The sequence below is a fragment of the Carassius auratus genome, chromosome 39 (assembly GCF_003368295.1).
Source record: "Carassius auratus strain Wakin chromosome 39, ASM336829v1, whole genome shotgun sequence".
Taxonomy (NCBI): domain Eukaryota; kingdom Metazoa; phylum Chordata; class Actinopteri; order Cypriniformes; family Cyprinidae; genus Carassius; species Carassius auratus.
Genome location: NC_039281.1, coordinates 13051355 through 13075480, shown reverse-complemented (window position 1 = coordinate 13075480; position 24126 = coordinate 13051355). Strand labels below are relative to the sequence as shown.

At 36.0% G+C, this 24126-nt stretch overlaps 1 protein-coding gene across 2 annotated transcripts in view; it reads left to right on the top strand.

Annotated features, from left to right (window-relative positions):
* The window catches only part of LOC113057995 (platelet-derived growth factor C-like), a 41314-nt gene extending 21687 nt beyond the window's left edge, over positions 1-19627 (top strand). For both annotated transcript variants that reach the window (XM_026225662.1, XM_026225661.1), the window contains 5 exons: positions 2714-2909; positions 11419-11599; positions 17724-17931; positions 18016-18236; positions 18560-19627. In XM_026225662.1, the coding sequence (XP_026081447.1) occupies positions 2714-2909; positions 11419-11599; positions 17724-17931; positions 18016-18236; positions 18560-18673 (920 nt within the window). In that variant the 3' untranslated portion in view covers positions 18674-19627. The remainder of the gene's footprint in view (positions 1-2713; positions 2910-11418; positions 11600-17723; positions 17932-18015; positions 18237-18559) is intronic.
* Positions 19628-24126: the final 4499 nt, after the last annotated feature.

Genomic DNA, 24126 nt, shown 5'->3' with positions numbered 1-24126 from the left:
GTTTCTGCGTGTCAAGCTGTGGGGTACTTTTCGGATGTGCACGAAGTTTGTCTATTTAAAACTGACTTGTGTATTGTCTTTCACATCTCCCCAGAGAGCAGTTAATCATAACATGAGATAGAGACATCAAAGTAGCCTCTGTCATGTTTACAGAGAGAAATTATATCAGTCGTCTCTTCTTTTTTCCACTCAGTTTTTTTCCTCCTGCTTATTATAAACAAGTCACACAGAGACTTAGTCAGACATACTGGAATTTGATGTTCTAACCAGATTCTTCTTTTTTTATGATTTGACTTGACTTTATCTCTCTTTTCTTCAGATATGGTTGTCAGAGTGATCAAATTTCTGTGTCTTGTGGTTGCGGACACAACTCAGGGGTTAAAGCTGTTCCCCAGAACTTTTTAAAACCCCAGTGGTTCATTCATTTCTCTTCCAGTGACTCCTGAAACATCATTCAGCATTAACTGCTTCTTGTGATGCGATCTGTCATCCAGACCATGGAGGGATAAGACATTCGCCAATACAAAAAAAGACACAAAAAATCATATTAAATGACATTCTGTCATTTGATCATCCCAATGTTGTTCCAAACCTGTATGACTTTCTTTCTAAAAATAAAAAAGATATTTGAGGATTTTTGTGTATACAGAGAAGGTCAACCTGTTTTGGACCTCCATTGTGCTAACAAGATAATAAGCACTTGCTGGAAAGGAAGCAATGACTCATTTTTTGAAAGCTTATCATCCATTGTGTATTGATATCTGTAAATACAGCACAGGAAAATGGTGGGGGATTTTGTTACTTTTGAAGGTGAATTGTTCCAGTCTTAAGTAATTCAGATATACCAGAAAGAGCATTACAGATCTGGTACCATCACTCTAACAGATCAAGATACCTATTGAAACTCAATGGGAGCTGTGTGTTTATGAGTGTAGTGTGAAAAATAATAATAATAATCTGTGTGTATTTCCCTTGGGTGGGCTCTGAATGTGACAGGCCTGTAAAAACCAGCACTGGTGTGCATTTCATCAGCTGTCTGTTTGCATCACACATCTTTTCTGAACCTAGTACAACAGGAAAAGGTAGATTGCAATCCTCTTGCAGAATTCAATAACATTTTATTGGACAGGAAACAAGCATCCCTTCCTAAGAACTGTTTTTGCCTTGTTTGGAACCATATTTTCAAGCTGGTACTTTATTAGTTCTCTTTGCTGTGATGTAACTCTTGTGAAATGTTGGCTAAAGGGCATCAGCACATGTAGAAAGACTTGTAGGCTTTTCTTACCCAACTTAACCCTGCCTTAACCCAGGTAAAGGCTGGTTTTTACCAGGTTATCTGCATGGTTTTTACCAAGATAAGTGAAAAAAATTAACTAATTAACTTCACACATCTTTTGAGTTAACCCTGGGTTATAAAATCTGAATGCTAAATTATACATTGTGATGTTAAATCTAACAGGCAACCAATCATATGCCTTAGTGGTTACCTTATTAAATATTCATTCACTTCATGTACATTTACACTAAAATAAAATCATTTGTGTGCTTGTTGCATGTTGTACTTGTCCAATCAATGTTTTTAATCTCATAAACACAAATAGGCATATTAACTTTAAAAATAAAGAATGTAACACATTAAATCCGGACTATACAAGATTAATTACTAACCTAGAATAACAGTGTGAAACATGGATTAAGAGTTAAGAATGACCTTTGGATAACAGTTTTAAGTGAAAAATCTATTGGAAGTCAGCACAGAATGTCTATAAGCTCATTTTCCCTTCCTGGCAAAGCTGCAGGTAAAAGGTGCTTTTATTTGTGCTGTGTTGAAGAAGCCATTATATTGTCTTCCTCTAGGGAGGAACAACTCCGTAAATCTTGTCATAACAAAATAGCAAGTAAAATCAGTATGTAATCATTTCTGAATTTGAAACGACTAAACTCTTGGCATACCTTACCTCTTTCATGCTGCTAAACCTGAAGCACTGAGCTCAAAATGACTTCTTCAGCCTTGCATTTCTCTGAACTGTTAAACTATCAGAACTATAAATTGGAAATGATTGAAGCAGAACAATCTGTCCTAGTACTCTTCACAAGTTTCCACCACCTAAACAATAGTTTTCAACGTATAGCTTTAATTCTTATCTTACTGCTACAACTAGGAAGGTCATTGCCAGCTGGAGTGTCAGTATAAATAAAACTTTATAACTACCGATTGATCATTCTTATCTAGATCTATAATGGAAAACTATTATGGTGAAGCAACATCAAAGCACAATATTGCTTTGATACACAGGGGTTCATTAAGTTTATGCTGTGTTAGAAAATGGTAGAACATCATTCTGCTGGTTTTATGATATTGACCAGGCAAAATCATTTCTGTGGTTTCATTTTATCAGTTGCTTAATGTGATTGTCAGGTTTGCAGTCAATCAGTGCTCAATAAAAAACAGAAGCCTTGGGTTTGGTTCATCCTTTCTTTGTGTGATCAGTTATGTAGTATTTGCACAATGCATTGCATAATCCATATTATTTGGGTTTTAATGTGAAACAGTTGAAGCTAAATCCTTTTTGGTGTTAATTTTGCATTAAAGAAAAAAAGGAAAGAACTATTCATTAATGACTTTATAGTGTGTTCTTTCTCCTCTCTGGTGAGTTATGCAGATTCAATACTGTTCTAATAAACCTCTTTTTTCCCTCTCTCTGTTCTGTAGGAGTGCATGAGTTTCATCATGAGAAGGTCCTCAGTGTCACTGGGGATGGAATTCTTCAAAGTCCTGACTTCCCCAACACTTATCCCCGGAATACAGTTATAGTGTGGCGGCTGGTGGCAGTCACGGAAAGTTCCAGGATCCAGCTGACCTTTGATCCTCGCTTTGGTCTGGAGGACGCCGAGGACGGCATTTGCAAGTAAGAGACCCTGACCCTTTGGTTAGTGGCTAGACCTCACATGCACATTAGAGAAGGACAATACTTAACATGCAGATGTAGAAGACTGAGAATAAAAGAGTAAATGAAGACAATTAAAGACAATTTTTGTAGTAGATGAGTAAATCAAACCAATGCATTTACAAAAAGTAGCTTTAGAAATCTGCATATTGATTTGTTTCATGTCTTTCAATATAATTGACTACAGTGCATTTATTATTATTATTATTATTCACACTGTATTATTGATACATTTTCCATCATATTTGGCAGTTGCGTTGCTTCTCGTGGTTAAATATTTTGGGGAAGGGCAGGTTGTCATTTCATGAAGGTGGTATTATTGGAAAAAATGTTTTTTGTTTTATCTGTAAAACTTGTCTACTATTGATTTCCATTTATTTATATTTTATTTGATTTCTATTTTTCATATTTTAATTTGTAAACTGATACTTTTTTTACTTTTATTTATTTATTTATTATAATTTTTTTTCATATTTATTAATATTTTTTACATTTGTAAATTGTTTCTACTATTTAATTCATTAGACTGTTTAGATAATCATTATTATGGACTCCGAATAATAACCTAATTTTTTATCTTTTTATTTTTTTGGCTGTGACTGTCTAGTACAAGTCAAAGCTGGAAGTTGATTTAAACTGACGGGTTGCAATAGAGCATCAAGACTGCACTAAATCTCTAGAGAAGAGGAGATTTAGAAGATTTCAGAGCTTGAAAAATTCCCAAAGGTTTCCTTTCAGGTGCTCAAATATTTGCTTAGTGTTATGCGACAAATCAGCGCTACTAAACACGCAGCATCAGGCATCCATTGCACTCTCTTGACAGGGTCAGACCTAAGATAAAGCACCTATATACAATGCAGCAGTGTAAGTGTATGTGGAGAAGGAGGAATTACAGTGGAGATGTATGTGCTTGTTGTGACCGAGTCCATTTTTTTAAGATTTAGAGTCGAAAGGAGGCCATTTGGGAGATTGGCTGTGCTGCAAGAAGGCTGATGAATAATGAAAAGCCCACCCCTAGAGTGATTATGTTCAGTTATATATTTATTTTTTCCATGACTGATATGATGACATAAAGAACAGCCCTTTCTACTTTGTGCATATTTAGTTCCTAGTCTCCTATGTAACTCCATAGCATCTGTTTGAGATTCTGGAGGAGCATACGATCATAGACGTACACACAGTGTAGGTCACACACAGCCCAGCCAGCCGATCCACATTAAAGGCCCTTTCAATTACAGGCTAGCTTTCCTGCCTTCCTTTCTTCCAGGCCTCTGTCCATGCCTCTGTTTTTCTGTAAAGTGCAATCGATTGCAGACGTGCACATCTGTGCTTTTCTGCTTCCCAGAATGTAGATGATGACCTTCACATAGCTGATGGGTGTGGAAAAAATCTTGTAGAACTCTGCCAATTATTGATAAATAATAATGTTTTCTAGTATATTTTGTCTTAATTAATGCCCTATTGGCTTGTGCATGTTACCTCTGAAATGTTCTTCATTTTCTGAAAGCCTTGTGCTGAGGGTAAATCAGTATAGTTTTATTTCTTGTCAACAATTAATTACATAATGTGTTTTCATACACATTTATTAGCAAACCTCTGGAGTGTTGCCAGCTATGTGTGTAGCGCCTCCTAGTGGCTACATGTTAACTGCACATTAACACTGTTTTGGTTTTAAAATAATAGTTCACCCAAAAATGAAAATTTGCTCAAAATTTACTCATCTGCATCTTGGATGGTAGATCTCTGGGTCACTGGAACAGATTTGGAAAAATTTAGCATTAAATCACTTGTTCACCAATGGATCCTTTGCAGTGAGTGGGTGCCATCAGAATGAGAGTACCAAACAGCTGATAAAAACATCACAATAATTCACAAGTAAGTACATCAAGGCATTTTTACTTCAAACCGTTGCCTCCAGCAGCACAAAAAATACAAATCCCTAATCCATATCACTTCCTCCAGTGAAAAGTCCATCCTCTGTTGTCCTCTCACTTTAAAATCCACCAACATATTTGTTTAGAACTGTTTTTGGCTGTGCTTAGGGTGACCACCTGCTAATAAGCCCAAGGCGGGACAAGGGGTATGTTTCTGAGGGAAAATGTGGGACACTGCCTTGCGCGGCGGTGCCCCCACCCCATGGGCAGACTCACTGATAGTGGTTTACACATTTCTAGCACGTACCACCTTACATGGTATATTAATAATGCCCTATTCCCCTAAACATGTGTAATTGCTGATGTATGCTCATGACAGAATTGACAGATGCACTTCCACTTACAATTTACTTTAGCTATTTTGTTTATTTTTCATTACAATTTATTCACTTTAAATAAATTATAATATAAAATTATAGGATTAAAATGAATTGTAGTTGCTCAACACCATAGGCACAGTAAAAAAAAAAAAAAAAAAAAAACCTCTAGAAGTTCACTGAACGAGAAGGGGGAGAAAGGATGGTGAACTTGCATGTTAGTAAAGGCAGGCGCATGAAAAAAAAAAAACAGTTTGAAACAGGACTTACCTTCTTTTTTTTAATTGATGATGGCGGAGCCTCACTTTCTCCATTTTTCGAATTGAAAAGCATGCATCTTAAAGTTCCTTCCCAGTGTGTCTGGTATGCACGTGCGTGCGCTGTCATAACAACAACGAAAAAGTTGACAACAACCTAGTCAGCAGTTCAACTGAGGGGTGGGTTTGGCAACAGTAGCGTGCTGAACTGTCAAGTAATGTTCGTTTGGCTGCCTGGGGCTCGAGGATATAGAGCGGCCAACTTTTTTTGAGCAAGCATTGATTATGCGTGACACAGTCTCAATTTGTGGGACGCATGAATTGGGCTTCAAACGCTGTGCGCGCTACGCGGGACAGGTGGTCACCCTAGCTGTGCTTGATCTATGCATATATCTCTATGCATTTTTTTTCTTTTTCAAGCGAAGGCATTATTATGGATATAACTATTTTACCTAGAAGCAACGGATTAAGGATAAAATGTTTTATTGATTGGTTTGTTTCTTACATAGAGCTTTTCACTTCATAAATTGTTAATTGATGGGCTGGAGTCATGTGAATTACTTGTGGATTAGTGTTATGTTTTTATCAGCTGTTTGGCAATTCGCAATTTTACTTTTACATTTTACTTCCCTAATGTTTCTGATATTCAGTGAGAAGGAATGTCTTTTATCCATCCGAAGAAGGTTGGATGGTAAAATGTGGGTGTAATATTGCAAATGCCAATCAGACAGAATGATATTCTAATGTCTAATACTAATGTCTATAGCTTTTGTCTTTTGTTAAACATTATCCAATAGCATGTGTTGCTTAAGTGAGGAAAACACAGCAGTTTTTACATGGATTAAATATCCACAGGAAGGTGGATACAGCATCCATTATTTTTTATATGTTGACTTAAAGGTATAAATAAGTTTTATCCCCTGCCCAAAGACATATCAAACAGAGAAGTGAACATAATAGGAAAGAACCCTTTCCTAGTCTCCAACAATGATGCTATAAATCTGTGTTTACTTGTCCACTTTGTTTAAAATCATAGGATGTGGCCATGAGGAAGTGTATTTGACCTGGAAAAGAGTTTGTGTGTGTGTGTTTTTTGTGTGTTTATCGTATGTTTTCTATACCTTGCAGCAATGCAGTGACTGGGTCTGTATGATTGCACAAGCAATAAATAATTATTCAAAGATTCATCTTTGTACAAGTTATGTACAAACACATGCCAGTGTCCTGCGGGCAGTACAGTGGAATGCTAACAGGTTAAATAATTAGAGCAACCACATGTTGAAAGGCAGTAAAATAATTAATTCACATTGGTATGATGATCTTATGCAAGTTAATTAAGAAAAAAAGCCTCTTCTATTTGGGATTGCATCAAAGCAACTTGGCTGGAATAAACCGTAATAAAGCTGCATGCTGAATCCTATCACACTGCCTCCAGCAAAGCCCAGCCCAGAGCCCACAGGCCACTACAGACAGCTCTCGTTATCCTCTGTGTTTGTTCAGACTGATAAGAAAACTGGGCCAGATTTTCTGTACTACTTTTGAACTTATACAATGTTGGTTCTGTCTTTAATGGAAAGTCAAAGGGTGTTGAAAGGGCACATAAGATATAAGATTCAGTCATCACAGCTATTAGGAATTCTGATCACCAGTACATTATTTCATGTACAGGAATATTTTTCATTGAGGTTTATGGTGATAGAAAAGGATTTTTTTTTTTTAAACACTGCAGGCTTTGAATTGTAATAGAATAAAGATAATCTAAGAGAGTTTCTAAAACAGTGGACCACTGATTTAAATAATTAACAAAAATGCACCAATTACGAATTAACATTCTGTGTAATAAGTGTCTCTGTTGGATACGGATAAAGAATGCTGAGAGAAAATTTGTGTTTAGTTATTTATATTTGTTATGAAGTACACTACCGTTCGAAAGTTTTGGGTCTTTAAAATGTTATTTTTAAGAAATGTATAAATTCAGCAAGCATTCATTAAATTGATCAAAAGTGAAAAAAGTAAGACATTTATAATGTGACAAGATTTCTATTCCAAAAAAAAAAAATGCTGTTCTTTTGAACTTTTATATTCATCTAAGAATCTTGGCGTATCTTGGTTTCCATATGCAGCACAACTGTTTTCAACATTGATAATCATGTTAAGAAATGTTTCTTAGGCAGGAAATCAGCATATCAGAATGATTTCTCAATGATCATGTGACACTAAAGACTGGAATAATGGCTGCTCAAAATAAATAACTGTTTTCTATTTGATGTATTTTTATTATTTTTAAATTGTAATAATATTGTATTAATATATTTTGCTATAAACTATAGCACTGTTTCTTTAATGTGATTACTTAACATCTTTTGCATTCATTTTAATAACAGAGAGAATGATTAAGCTTATAAATTGTTGTTGGTTTGCAACATGCGCTAATAGCAAAATTTTCACGCAGCTTGTTTTTAAGCATTCTGAATGAACATTATGGTGTTAAAAGGACTCAAGTCACCCAGAGTTTGTTTTCTTTTACTGTGCCATATTTTCTAAAAGATATCTGTGGCTCTTCCATGCTTCTGTCCTACTTTAACTTCTTTGGAGTGAATGGACAGTATCCATGTAAACCTGTTGATTTTTGCGGATCGTTTGGGGATACCTGAGTAGTCCCAGAATAATGTTTTTAGACGTCATAATAATAGATAGACTTGGCTCTTATGGTCTCTGTGGACCGCAGTGCCATAAAGGTGATTGAGATAATACATTTAGCCTTGGTTTTGTTCGTAGCTTATTCAGTTAATTAAATGCTTGTGAGAATGGATATCTAGGTCATGGCTATTGTAACTTATGAAAAGCCTATAATGCGTTAGCATATTAACTTGAGATCAAATACAGATAAATGAAATTAATGAGCTTACATGACCGTAGTTCTCATTAAATCTTATTCACTCTTCACTTTCTCCAAGCAATTTAGCTCAATTTTTCTCAGTATCCTTCTCCTTCCGATTTCTCCTTTTCCTATCTTTCCTCACTGCCTTTTTTAATGTCTTTGTTTAATAGTGTGTCTGTTGCCATAGTTCCCTGTGGAGCCTCTCAAAGCATTAGACCTACAGTTAGATGCCGCGTAGCCATTAGCCTTCCCTCACACTGAATGATAGGGGACAGTGATGAATTAACTATATAGTTGTGACAGAACTTTTTAGTTAACCTCCCCTCACATCATCTCTCAGTTGTTTCCATGTGTCCAGGCATGTGACAGGAGCTGGTGGCCAACAGGAAGGACATGATGCTGGATTTATGGCAATGGTGATGAGGCACAGTTAGCATCAGGTGCTCATTGTCGCATGCTGCTGGTGCAGGACTGATGTCACGTCCCTCCTCTGGGCTCCTGTCATGAGCCTGTACTTCTGATAGGGGCTGCTCCCGAAAGTTTGAATTGTTGCCTCAAAAATCGATCAGATGAACATGTCTCTGCAGACATGATGTGACACATACACACAAAGGGGTCTTAACACTCAACCAAAAATGAAATATTACCCTCAACCTCCAATCCTCCATGTGCTGATTTGATAAAACAATGCAAATGTATTCTGAATATATTCTGATTGTGAATATATATATATATATATATATATATATATATATATATATATATATATATATATATACCTGGGATTTTTTGTGTGTTTGAAAGAAGTCACTTATGCACACCAAGGCTGTATTTATTTGAGCAGAAATACAATAGAAACTGTAATACTGTGAAATATTATTATAATTGAAAAATAAATGTTTTTATATTAAATATTTTAACCAGCCATTACTCTAGTCTTCAGTATCTCAGGATCCTTCAGAAATCATTAAAATAATATAATTTGATGCTTGCTTGAGAAACGTATCATCAATGTGTATCATCAACTGTTGCTGCTTTACATTTTTGTGCAAATGTTGTACATTTTCCATGATTTTTTTTTTAATTAAAAGAAAGCTCAAAATAGTATTTATGTGAAATAGAAATCTTTTGTAAAAATATAAATGTCTCCTACTCTAAGTGTTGATCAAATTAATGCATGCATTGAGTACATGTAATCATTTAGCAGACACTTTTGTCCAAAGCGACTAACAAATGAGAACTATAGAAGCAATCAGCCCAACGAGTGAACAATGACAGTATACAAGTGCCATGACAAGTCTCAGTAAGTCTAGCACAGTACACATTTTATATTATATATCTATCTATCTATCTATCTATCTATCTATCTATCTATCTATCTATCTATCTATATATATATATATATATATATATATATATATATATATATATATATACAGGGATGTAGTGGAGGCTAAACGCACGTAAACGCCATTTACGCACCTCCCAAAATTCGGAAATAGCGTTTACCCATCTCTAAAGTGTGTTTATCCACCTCTAAATTGAGTTTATCCACCTCTAAATAAGCCTACAGTTCCTATGACATTTTAAATTAAGCTTATGTCGTTTTAGTTTCATATTGTTCATTATTAGTTTCAGGTTGTTTGTTTTCAAAGATGAAGTCTTTCATATTGCGCTGCAACTTGTCAGTGTTGACCAATCGCTTGCGGTGTTGCCAGTAGTAGTGGGAAGTTTGGATCATTTTACTGACTCGGATCTTTGAATCTCTTTCAGCAAAATGAACTAATCTTTTCTCTTCCCGTCTCTATGGAACTGACATTAAGAATAAAAGACTCGGACCTCACCTGTCGATTCAAAACCCATATGTTGTGTAATCTGCATGTGCGGTCAACACAAAATGAACGACACGCAACACACTGCATCAAAATTCAAAAATGGATATCAATTAATAATAATAATAATAATAATAACGTTCATTATTTTGAATATAAATGATCATTCATACAGCAGCCAATCATCTCATCTCCGGTTTATTTGTGTTCGTATACATACAATATCCACGATCCGCCAGGCCTATTTGAAGAGATAATAATTTTATTACATGTTTTAAAATATTTCGTCATACAGAATAACATTTGTTATTGACCAAAGGTCAATGTTTGTTAGTGACCAAAAGGATGTCCATCTGCAATGAAGCTGTCTGTGTCATTGCAGTCTGTGTCATTGATAAAATATATGAAAGACAAAAGTAAAAAAATATTTGATTCCAGCTTGTTAAACAACTAACCGATTAATTGAGAAAATATTCAACAGATTAATTGACTATGAAAATAATCCAAAATCCCTAATCAATGCGTACAAGTTCATTGCACTGGAACCCCTGGATATAAAAAATGTATCTCTGTTTTGTCATTTAGTAAACTTTATAGATTTCAACCTTATTATTCCTTCTTGAGTCTCTTTAACAAGAACTTAGATTAATATATGAATTGAATAGTGATTGTGTGACCTATATGAGGGAAAACCAGTGATACCCTCAGTGACACCTTACCGTGACTATGATGTGGTCACCCAGAATTCTTTTTTACCACTACACCTCTGTATGTATATATATACATATATATATTAGAAAAGAATAGAACAGAAGTGTTTCTTTGAAATCTCACTGACCCTGAACTTTTGAACGATAGTGTAGATGATTTTGGCTAATCCAATCCCAACTAGACAGCGCTAAATGCTAATGTAAACAGCTTTCAAAATGTTTTGACATGCAATCAATTAAACCGCATTCGTAAATGCTCCTCTGATTATTTCACATCCCCAACTAATGACATTTTAGATAGTTTAAATAGGATCCTGACTAAAACAATTAACTTTTAGTTTTATTGTTCATAATTGCTTGTTGTCACAAAATCAGAGATCCTTTCTCTTGAAATTCGCTCATATAACGCCACAAGTGCCGATCTGTCTTGCTCAGCTGTTTGATGAGATCATCCAAGATGAATGTAAACAGAACATGAATGCTACAGTATAGTGACTGATGAATCTCTCGTCATAAAATGGTTTGTTTTGCTGTTGTAGGTATGATTATGTGGAGGTGGAGGAGCCTGTCGGAGGCATAGTGTTGGGTCGTTGGTGTGGCTCAGAGATGGTTCCAGGGCCCCAGGTATCCAAGGGGAACCAGATCCTGATCCGCTTCGTCTCTGATGAATATTTTCCCTCTGATCCAGGATTCTGCATCCGTTACTCTTTGCTTCAACAGGTAAGAAACGACTCGAGTGCCACGTTCTTCCTTATGTAATGCTTATGCAACATTTACTGAGAGGGCTGGTTGTGTTTTTACTGAACACATTTTGTTAATCCCTAATGGCCATGTACTATATTATTTCTCCACCTGATGATCTTAAATACACAGGGTGCAAAGTATAATTAGATGTTTATGATGAATTCAGTGAGCTTTGCTGCATAGGGACACTTAAAAAGTTGAAGAGATGCTGTATGTACTTAAAAAAAAAAAAAAAAAAAAAAAAAAAAACAAAGAAAGAAATCCTGAGAACTCAAATATACTCCCATTTTATTACAATGCATCTGTTGCTGTAATCACCATCCCTTCCTCTGAAATGACCTGGCAACCTTAAATGGCACTTACTAAGTTGGAAATTTCAAGTTATAATCATATTGCTACCTCTGAGACCTTCTCCTCAATGTTTAACTTCTTGTGGTGGTGAAAACCACAACGGGGCGGGCTACGGTGTTTTCCACCTTGGCCATGGTTCAGTTTCCTCCCTTTAATTTACACTCTGACAGGCGTCACACGGCACATTTGAAAAGGATTATTCCCCTGAAATGATTTAATAGACATGCTTGGCTTTGATGTGTGGTGCCTGTCATTTTTCAAGTTTTATGACTCCACTTTCCCTTGCCTTTGTTTACTGAGGCTTTCAGAGCGTGTCTGAACGCTTTGCAACATTGCTCGAAAATTGCTGTCATTGTTTTCCGGTGAACAAAGGTGTGCTTTATCTGGTAGATAATGGCTGTATCTATTCTGCTGGAACTTGAATATTTTAGGGATGATTGTGGTAAGATAGGCCACCAAAATTGGACAGAACAAATGTGACTGTGGATTTTCTTTTCAAATAAAAGAAAAACATGGAATTTCCATTTGCCATTTCCATTTGATCTCATACTGCTTTTCTATTGAAAGTGCTGCTGCTGATATGTAATTGTTTTTCTGACCTGGCCTGCATTTCCACTGATTTGAGACCTGAATGATGTACCTGTGATACTATAATACCTATCAACAAAAATATTGCCAAATATTGCGTCTTTAAGAGTCTTGGGGAGTTTTGAGAGCATATTTTAATAATCAGTCACAATATTATATACTACTGTTTTAACAGTATTTTAACAAATTAAAAAAAAATAAAAAAAAGTTTTTTTTTTTGTTTTTTTTTTGAGAAATTATCTTTTACTAAGCAATGATGCATTACATTTATCAAATGATTTCTATTTTAATGTTTTGGACTTAGTATTCATCAAATTATCCAACTTTGCCTTCACAGGAATATATATATATTTCACAATATTGCTGTTTTTACTTTATTTTTATCAAATAAATGCCTTGTTGACCTTAAGAGACTCCTTTCAATCATTTTCAACTTTAATCAACTTTTAAAAATCATTCTGGCCCCAAAAATCTGAACAGTAGTGAAATTCTTTGATTTAGAATTGGGACTGTTTAGTTTAGTGTGATACATTTTTGTTCTGTTTCCTTCTTGCAAGACCGAGTTGTTGTCATTTTTTTAATATTTTTTGTGGTATGGACTTTATCACAACTTCCTAGTCAATGAACAGTTCTCTGGTAAATGTCAGTAAAGAGCCCGTTTTTTTCTGGCCTTTTCTGGCGTGGAAATGCATGAAATTGTTTTAGCTCATCTCTGACTCCAAAACTGACAATGCTAAAAGGACATTGGTTTGGCTTTAAGGAGATCTTCTAGCAACGGCACAAACCAGTTGCATCTGCTTTTTAGTTTAGTTATTTTTAGGGATTTTTTCTAGGATGACACTCATTTCTGGCTTTCAGATTTAAAATGAAGTATGTTTGCATGTAGAATGATATGTAAATGAGTACATTCTCTACACTTTATACTAGGTGGTGTGTTTTTCTTTGAGCGTTGCTCTTATTTCAGAGGAGGTTGTGTGTTATGGCTGGTTTCTGGACACAGAGCTCACATCAGAGAAGGTGTGGCTGAATCAAGCTCTATTTATAGTGTTTGTGGAGGAGGATGTTGAGCTGAACCTACAATTCCAGGCGACTCACAGTGCACATTCTTTGTTTTCTTGCTCACCAAAGCATCAGGAGACTTGTGGTCAGGAGTTACATCTTGAGTGTTGCGCCGCGTGCCTGTTTGAGTCAAATTGTTTGAAATATTGTCTTAGCATAAAATGTCAGGGAGTGAGTGGCAGACGGTCTTCAACAAAGCTCAAATAATTTTTTCTGTTCTTTTACTGAAACATTGCTTTACAGTCCTGCAAGTATTGTGCTTGTGTGCCATCTTGATATTACAAATGTGAGCATATGCATGATGCATTGTTAAATGCCAGACAAATACAAAAATAAAATTTTAGAGTATGTCAAAGAAAAAAAATCACTTGGAATCTACAATTCTTACTGAAGAAACTCCTTTTCTAGCCCTTAGTTGCTCCACAGAGCCTTTAGTTAGCAATGTGTTAATCTCCTCTGCCGTTTAATTCAGCTTTTAGTGCCATGTCTTAATACCTAGTTTAATTTTCACATCATGCACCAACTACTGTCAACCGAATTATTTAAAGACATCAGTATTGTTAATGACACAAACTGCAATTTAGCAGGAAACTTGCTTGGATTCTCCACAAAAAAGAATGACCTTGAGAACATTTTACTAATTAATCTGCATAGTTAGTAAAGTAGTAGTAGTAGTAGTAGTAAATATGATTTATATTTGTTAATGTTAATCTCATCTATTTGTGATAGATTTTGGGAATATTTGTAATGAAAAGAGTTTAACAAAAATCTGAATTAAAGTCTCTGATCATTCTACCATTGGGTTAAGAGACATTTTTATTAGTTAATATTAAGCAAATTATCACTTTAATACAATGTTTTAATAATTCATTCATAGTATTTCCTGTACCTGTGTTTGTTGCTCAGGTTTTTTTTTTCCATGCCTATTGATGCTAAGCTAGATGAGTGCTTCAGATCTTCTGCTTGAAAGTTCTACATTTGTTCCCTCAACTTGAGGAAATGAGTGGCCTAGCTGGCTGGCTGTAGGCTTTTTCAATGGCTGCCATATTGAAACAGCCGAATTCTGTTTCTCTGTGGTCAACCTCAGCTACTGGAAACCCAGGATCACGGGGACACCCCTGCACTTTCTGTTTAAACAAGCAATCACTCCCCTTCACCGCTACCACAGAGAGAAGGGTGAAAATGAGGCCCAGCTGCGATTCTCCGGAAGAGACTTTGGAAGCTAGTTAGGGTTTGAGGGAAGGGGTCATTAAAACAGTACCTAGCAATAAAAAAAAAAAGAAAAAAAAAAGTTGAGATTCTCACGAAAGTCAGAGGAACTAGACTGCTGCTTTTAGCTCCCAGCTGGATTTCATGGATGTTTTCCTCCTTGAATCAACCTGAAGTATGCCTTTTGCGTGTGCTTTCTGATTTCCACTGGCTTTGTACAATCTTTACTGCCATTCAATTTACCAAAATAGTCTAGAACAAAGACAAGAGATGTTTATTTCCATGCAGAGTAACAGGTTTCATAGGCACCAAAAGTGGGAAATGGTTGCTGAGGTCAAACTAACTTCAGCACAGATTTTAACATTTTAAATTAGGAACTTCTCTTCAAAAGAAGTTTAACATGCAGTGAGATCACAGTATGCGCTTGTATGTAAGAACCTTTTTTAGTTGGCACTTGTTTTTAAAGTAATTGTAGATTATGATTTTGTTGGCTGGACCTTTCTTCTCAGCAGCATTAGTTCAGGACAACCACAAGGATCACGGGATTACATAATGTATTTCAAATACAATAACTATTCAAAATGCAGATTTGATGTTTGAAAATGACTCCAGTAAGTTAATTTCTCTTGTCCTCTTCTTACAACCACTGTGTATGATTGGCATGCCACCAAGCTTGGCGTTCACCAAAATACGTCCACAGTGAATCACCTGCATTTTTGAGTGAGATCTCTGCACTGTTATTTGGTTTTCTACTGAGCTGACTGCTCTCAAGTGTGTTCTGACAGGCTACTGGCAGACATCTGAGTCTGTGCACTCATGTCCATCTGTTAAGCCGTTTTCCTTGGAGCCTAACAGAAACCAACCTGCAAACAATTTGAAACCTCATGCTGTCAGGCTACAGAACATAAATGAGGCCATTATTTTGCGAATAATATTTTACCTTTAATCAATGCATCGGTTATGAAATTTGATGACATGAGAGGAATATGTAGGAGGAAAAGTGTTACTGTGATATAATAAATTCACTGACAAATGCTCATGAATAATATTTTTTTCAGTCATTTAAAATTACCCTTAATATATATATATATATATATATATATATATATATATATATATATATATATATATATATATATATATATATATATAATTTGGCAATTTAAAGACATTTTTCCCCCTTTATTAGATCCCCTTTTAACTTCCTACTTTAAAATTAATGTCTTACTATGAATATTGTATTTCTGTAATGACATCAGTTACTAAGTGCACCCTTAAATTTATGTTAAAGTTTTTATTCCTGCATAATAGAGATCTTAGGTATGGGGAAAGTATTAAATTGTCATTAGTTTCTTTTAATAGGCTATTTTGAATTTAAATACGATTTCTTGTTTTATGTCGGAAATTCTTCTGAATTTCTTTTGTCTTATCTTGTGGAAAGGGTTGCACAAGCACTATTATATTACTGTTATATCCACATCGGTAGGGATGCTTGGCTGTGGCTTTATAGTCCAGGGCTCAGAGGATCTTTAATTGACAGATTGAAAGACTGCCTCACATTCACAAGCTGTTAATGGTTTCCATTCCCTACTGCTGACCGATGCCAAAACTGGAAGCCAGCTTTCAGTATTGAAGGATAGCTGAATGTACAAGTTTTTAGGAGGCAATTTTAACTGCCCGAGAGCTTACAACAACAACAAATGTGTTTTAATTTCTTAATGTCCACATACACTATTATTGTACTGGCAAACAGGTTGGCACTGCATTATTTCAAGCCAGTCTTGGTGACCTCATTTACCGCTTTTTTCATGGTAGCAATACCTTTTTTATTACTGTAGAAATCACAGGCCTTCCAGTGACACCTTGTCCTTTACACAGTGGTAACCATGCCAACTCACTCCTCACTTGTTACCTGGTTTTAGAATGCAGCATTGGACGTGTCATTCATAGGAGGATTATGTTAGTATGCCTGAATTAAGCTGCTGGAAAAAGGACATGTTGACAGATCCCACAGCACCTGAGGCAGTGGAGCAGAGTTGAACTGAGTGAAGAAATATAGCTTCCTGCAGGTTGCCCGACACCATAGGTATCATTGTTGCTGCCCTGGCATACATTTTTAATTGTGCGTTCGAGTTCAAACAGGGTGAAGCCGTTTGGGGACTGGTTAACTGATTCTGTGCATGAGCCAATGTAAAAACATTAACTCATCAAGCAAAACTATGTATTCCCTTATTAATTGGTAATTTAGTAATACAAAAGGGGTGGGGGTGTTATTTAGGTATATGATTTTAAGTAGATGTTATTCTAATATATATTATTTCAGGGGAAAAAAAATTCCCTTTTTATCTCCTGATGATAGATAGATAGACAGACAAATAGAGACGGACGGACGGACGGACGGACAGACAGACAGAGTCAGACAGACAGACAGAGTCAGACAGACAGAGTCAGACAGACAGAGTCAGACAGACAGAGTCAGACAGACAGAGTCAGACAGACAAACAGACAAACAGACACAGACAGACAGACAAACAGACAGAGTCAGACAGACAGACAGAGTCAGACAGACAGACAGACAGAGTCAGACAGACAGACAGAGACAGAGACAGACAGAGACAGAGACAGACAGACAGAGTCAGACAGACAGACAGAGACAGAGACAGACAGACAGAGTCAGACAGACAGACAGAGACAGACAGACAGAGACAGACAGACAGAGACAGACAGACAGACAGAGTCAGACAGACAGACAGACAGAGTCAGACGACTTCATATACTAAACATAAATCAGGCTTCTGTGGAACATTTTCAAAATCACCTGTTTAAAATGAAATGGCCCATTTGGAGTGGTTGCAGTGCTAGTGATTTGTTGTTTGTTTTGTTTTATGTTCAGAGACCGTCAGAGCCGGAGGCCACTGCAGTGATGCCTGCATGGATGCAGAGTGTGGATGCTCTGAGTGAAGCTGTAGCTGGATTTAGCACGATGGAGGAAGTAATGAAATACCTGGAGCCGGATCGCTGGCAGGTGGACATGGATGACCTCTACAAGCCTACCTGGCAGGTGGTGGGCAAATCATTCTTCCACCAAAAGAAATCCAGAGGTGAATATCCAAATATCCTGCATTTAGAAGTACTTTGAGTCAAATGAAATACTGGAACTTATAACCTATTTTTGTCTTGAGTAGGAGTAGTGGACCTGAACCTGCTTCGTGAGGAGGTACGGCTTTACAGTTGCACTCCGCGGAACTTTTCGGTCTCGTTGCGTGAGGAGCTGAAAAGAACAGATGCCATCTTCTGGCCCAGCTGTCTGCTGGTGAAGCGCTGTGGAGGGAACTGTGCATGCTGCTCTCACAACTGCTATGATTGCCAGTGCTCGCCCACCAAAGTGGCCAAAAAATACCACGAGGTATAGCACAGAACAGAAGGCCTTCTGTTTTTATTTCACGTATTAAGTTTCTTTTACTAATAACTGTGTGCAAGTGTTCTTATATGAGTCTCGCATAACATTTCTGCCATTTACAGTCTAAAATCTTTCCCTGATGCTGATCATTTTACACTATTTCATATCAATGACATACAACACTATAATAAGGACTTGCACTATGTATGGACACTTCATTTCTAACTCTAACCATTTGTACTATGTAGGGTTGCTGGGATTTTGGGGCATATTAATACATTTAAATACATAAATATATGTATACTCTATATTTGTCTCCACTTGTGCAGGTTCTGATGCTGAAACACAGGGCAGGGGGTCGGGGGCTGCAAAAGACTCTAACGGATGTCCTCCTGGAGCACCATGAGGAGTGTAGCTGTGTGTGTAAAAATGACTCCGACTAAAACAGTCCCAGGGAGAGAGCAACACTGGCCCCCCCAACAGACTCACCAAGGGAAATATTTAGTGCTTAAATGAGCGAAAGAGTTTTTACCCTGACGTTGCAAACTAATGAAACCCAGCGTTGGATATCTTTTTATTTTGACTTATCTAAGCCTGCGGTTCCATTCGTTTTGGGCTCGCAGATTCATAAAGAATTGAGCCATGAAGAAGTTTCCATTGGCCCTATGATAGAATGGGATATTTGGATAAAAACTGCTTCTCCGTGTGTATGTGGAGGTTTGCGAACAATGTGTATGTGTACATTCACAAATCTTTTTCTACGTGTGAGTGAATGCATAGAGCTGTGTCGGTTCAGGAAACTAGCATAGTCAAGGCCTGAACTGAGGTTGATATTACTTGTGAAACAAGTGGATTTGGTGTGTTCTTTTATATAATTTTTTCTCTATGCTTTTTATTTTTTAACACAACTTAAAAATATCAGAGGACCTTGACTATTCATCCATTTTCAACAAACCAAGGACAGGTTTTTTTTTTTTTTTTGGGGTTAACCAGAAAATCTTTTGCTCTTTTCTTATGTACTATAGACTCATATGAGAATGGCTTCATTCAAGAGAGAACACGAAAATATAAAAGTGAATCTTGTGTAAATATATTTCAAATTGTGATTTGCTGACTTTTCCTGTCATCACAGTTTTTGGTACCAAATTGTGGGCATGTAAGAATCATTTTTCCCCTTTCATAATCACTGTTGTATTTTCAGTATTAGTTGCTCTTTTTTAGAGACATTTATACGCTTGTGTTTTTTGAGTAGATGTTTTAATTGCCTAATAAGATGGTTATTTTAACTGGAGACAAACTGAAAACTGTTAGATGTTCATGTAAATAGACTTTTTAGAAGTTAAAGGGACATAGATCTGCCAGTACCATTTTCCTCTACCATTAAACGATTAAATAAATTGTTGTGGTTTTTACAAAACTTTTTTCTTAAAGCATTGGTTTTCTCAAATAATCTGCAGTTGTCACAAAATTGCATAAGTACTGCCAGGGCACCCTATAACTATGAACCATTAACTGCTATCTGACTTCAGCCTTCGAGAGTGCAGTTAGATGTAAAAGATGCATCTCTGCATTAAGACCGTGCTCTCTGATTCTTATTCTTAAGCTTTTCAAGAGAACAATCATGTGACTGATGGTGTTGCTCTCAGCATTCATTGAATATCATGGCACAATAAATCTCACGTTTTGGGGGAAAAATGTTGATCTCATTTGCATGCAGTAGATGAAATGCAAACACTACTGGTGGAAATTGAAGACAATGTGCTAACTCCACTGACTGGAAAAGGGATCAGAGTAAACAAGACGCACAGCATTATTTGCATCTTTTTTTTAAACTGCCTTAGATAACCTTTCCCACTGTCATTTTGTCACTCTATTATTCTTTGATGTAATATTTCTGTGACTTTGTTTTTCATACTTTGATCACAGATTCCTCACACTTGGCAAACCAATTTCGCAAGCCACCTACTAGAAGCAGGCTTTGAGATCGTCTTTAAAGGAAGAAAGGCTCATTTTTGTGCAGACTGACAGAGGGGATGAGAATGTGGATTTTTTTGATGTCGTGAAAGTGTGAGAAGTGCCTTGATGTTGTTAAACAGCATACATAAATATGAAGTATGAAGTTTCTCTCCATGAGACTCGTTTATGGTTCAGAGAGATGCTTGAATGCTTATGACAGATGTTCCTCATCTTCTCTTGATCTTCTTGAAATTAGTGTGTCATTTGGGATTGCCATCAGATTTCCTATATAACAGAACCTTACTTCTCTGTGTGAAGTAAGCTGCTCTGCTCGTGCACATCCCATCATCGGTTCTCTTTTTGCAGTTCGGTCAATCTACTGTTAGGAGTAACTGAATAACTCGGGATATTGGTTTATTTAGCATCACAGGGAGTGCAAGGCATGTTTATAAACTGAATAACTGGAGTAACTGCATACTGGAGATTCAAACGATTCAGTTCGATTTGGTGAACTGGTTCGACTGGTTCACTAAGAAGATCCGGTTAAATAGAACGATTCACATCTGTTGCATGCAGTGAAGACATAATTACTAATCATAAGGACTTGTACTGTCTTTTTATGCGTTGCACTGTGTATCGCGCTGTGTAAACATAAAAGCATGTCTGCATTTGTGATCAGAGAAACACCAAGCCTACTCTACACTGCTCATAACTTGCATTTGAATCATCATTGGCGAATTATTTAACTATTAAAACATTTACGTTACTTAAAGGCTGTGAGTCAGAAGCGTCAAACCTTAAGCGTCTATACCCTTGCAAAGTTGGAACTGCCCAGCTTTATAGAAACAGCCTTTGTGCCACAGACGCATTTTAGGTTACTGGTTTAGGAAACAATCCTCCTCCTCCATAGAATGTGGCGCACACATCTAAATATTTGGGTTGAACTGTTCTGGAACAGTGTTGTAAATACAATTTAAACACTGATTTCTAGCTGTGTACTCTTGGAAGGCCAAACAAAGTAGTTTTGCTTTCACAACGAAACACAGCATCTCTACAACATGATGCCAGAGGCAACAGATGGAATAAAAGTTACGCCTTCTTTGTGTGAACATTTGGGTGGTGTTATACAAATCTTCCCACATTGTGACGTAGACATGTGGGGGCATGTTAGAATGGGTTAGAATTCTGGGTAGGAGTAGTTGACTCTTAACTTTTATAAAGAATATCTCTTTGGGTTTAATACTTTAGTCTTTGCAACTTTACAGATCTTCTTTATGTACCAAGAGCTTGTTACACTCCAAAGAGAGAGGAAAAATGTAAATTGCATCATATGACCCTTTTAATATGTTGTACAAGGTCAGTTAGGAAAGTATAAGTAGTTAAGCATAATAACATGAAGACTCTTAAAATGCACCCGTTTATGTTCTAAAGAGACTAGGGAATATCTGTTAATAGTAAAAGATGATGGCTGTAAATTTATGAAATTGTCTGAGAACAAAGCTTTTATTTATTTTATTACCAGATGTGCGTATATTAGCATTGGACTGTGGGCTTGGTCTTATTTAGATAATTATAGGGTAGATTTTCTGTGGTTTTCCAGGAACTGGCTGTGGTTCCTGAGGAAAGTAATGACTTGACATCTGAGTGGCATTAATCAGTGATGAGGACAGTTCGCCTTTCAACTGCTTGTGTCATTATTTGATGGAGTCACATTTTGGATAAACACAAATCTTACACTACTGTTCAGATTCTTCAGAAGTCATTCTAATATGCTAATTTGGTGCTAAGAAACATTAAGTATTATTATTCATGTTAAAAACAGTGCTGCTTCATATTTTTGTTCAAGATTCTTTGAGTATAAAGTAAAAAAAAAAACTTTATTGAAATAATTAGTTTGTAACATTATTAGTCTTTGCTGTCACTTTTGATCAATTTCATGAATCTTTTCAAAATAAAAGTTTTGTTTTGTTTTTTAAAACGCAAAAAGCTTAAACTTTTGATTGGGACTAACAGACAATTAAATATATTACTTGCCTGCATTGCATGAATTCTAATTGTCTTGCTAAAAAATAAAAAAAATATCACAGTTCTACTATAATGCCTGATCTTGCCTGTTATATAAACATCTGGGAAGCTGTTCACTCAATTCCAGATTTATACAAACACACAAGTAACAGCATGCCTACTCAAAAACATTTGTTCCACAAGGCCATGATGTAACTGTGATAAAAAGTTATTTTTTATTATTATAATTATTCCCTTTATCCCTGAATATGCATAACTCTTAAAGGTGGGGTTTGTCATTTCTTTTTAGAACATCCAGTACTTTTACAGCACAAAGCATTACAGTCATTTTGTCTCGCACATTGTGTGTGTTTGTGTTTGGGTTGATGATAAGTTTATTCCAAAGGGGCAGGGAAAAGGCCATTAATCTTGGAAAACCTTAATCTGTCATGTCCAATTAGAACAGAGGACAAAGTGTAGTCTGTACTGTATTTGCTTCGAGACTTTGACTAATGCATGTACTTTGTAGGCAAATATGCATTCAGGGTCCTGGAAGGTTAGTAAAGCTGAATGCTGTTTTCATAATCTAACTAAGCTAATATAAGTGAGCCTTGACATTTCTAAAGTCTTGCAGTAGACAAGATGGCAAAGCAGTCAAGGTCTCACACTATAATCCACAGTGCGTTGCTCGTGGATGGAAATCACATTTTCTTCAGCTTGTGGGTTTGGATAAATCTTCAGGAGCTATATTATCATTAAACTAGATTTATATTTATAGATAAAAAATACTCATAGAAATGTAGAGAATAAATCAATGCACCGTTTCGCAATAAGAAACGAATAATTATTACTGAGCAAAGATGCATTAAAATGATCAAAAGTGACCGTAAATATATTTATCATGTTACAAAAGCTTTCTGTTTCGAATAAGTGCTGTTCTTTTGAATTGATAAAAGAACAAAAAAATGATTCTGGAGCAGAATATCTCCATATGATTACTGAAGAGATCATGTGACACTGGAGACTGGCTGCTGAAAATTCAGCTTTGCCATTACCGAAATAAACTGCATATTAAAATATGTTCCAACAGAAAACAGTTATTTTACATTTTAAATCATATTTCAAGGACCAATCACAATTTAGTATGTAAATTATATAATGGAACTATATGTACCAGCTATATTTTGAATGTTACATCATTCTGTTATTATTCACTTGAATAATTTTATACTTTGATCATTCTTAAAAAGTAAAAAAATAAAAAAATAAAAATGAAATATATTCTACACCAAAGGCAGAAATTGTTTACATGGAAACTATATGGAACTTTAGATGTATTTTAAAATACATCTGGGCTAGATTAATTGCACAAGCTCAATGATTTTTAACAAAGCCCTAATCATGTTTGAGGAATATCAATGCAGTCTTGCCTTTCAAGCACCCTAATAAAAATCCCACATACACAGCAATTGCTTTATGTTAAAGGCTGTAGATCAATCCAGTGAGCTTGGAATGATTATAGCCTGGGGTTTATGGATCTGAATTGTTAATGAGAAAGTCGTAAGTCTGTTGAACAAAAATGAAGTTTGCTTTAGAATCTAGAAAAGTGCATGTAATGGCCAATAAAAACAGGAGGAACTTAATTTGATAGTTTATAATTGCTTGTTTAACTTAAAGGAACTGTTCAGTATTTTTCCAGGAGACTTGTGTACTGTGACTACAGTATAGACAAAATGGAACTGAAAAAAGTTTTAATTACTACTGCCACTTCTGTGATTTATGTCTATATGCATATGATAAACATCAAGATTAAAGTATGGTGTAAGGCATCTTAATGCCCAAAAAACTACATTTATGGGTGTTAAGCATGTTTGCGTGAGAGTGCAGTTTCTGAACAGTGTTACAGCATTGCTTTGCAATGTGCTGATGCAGGTTC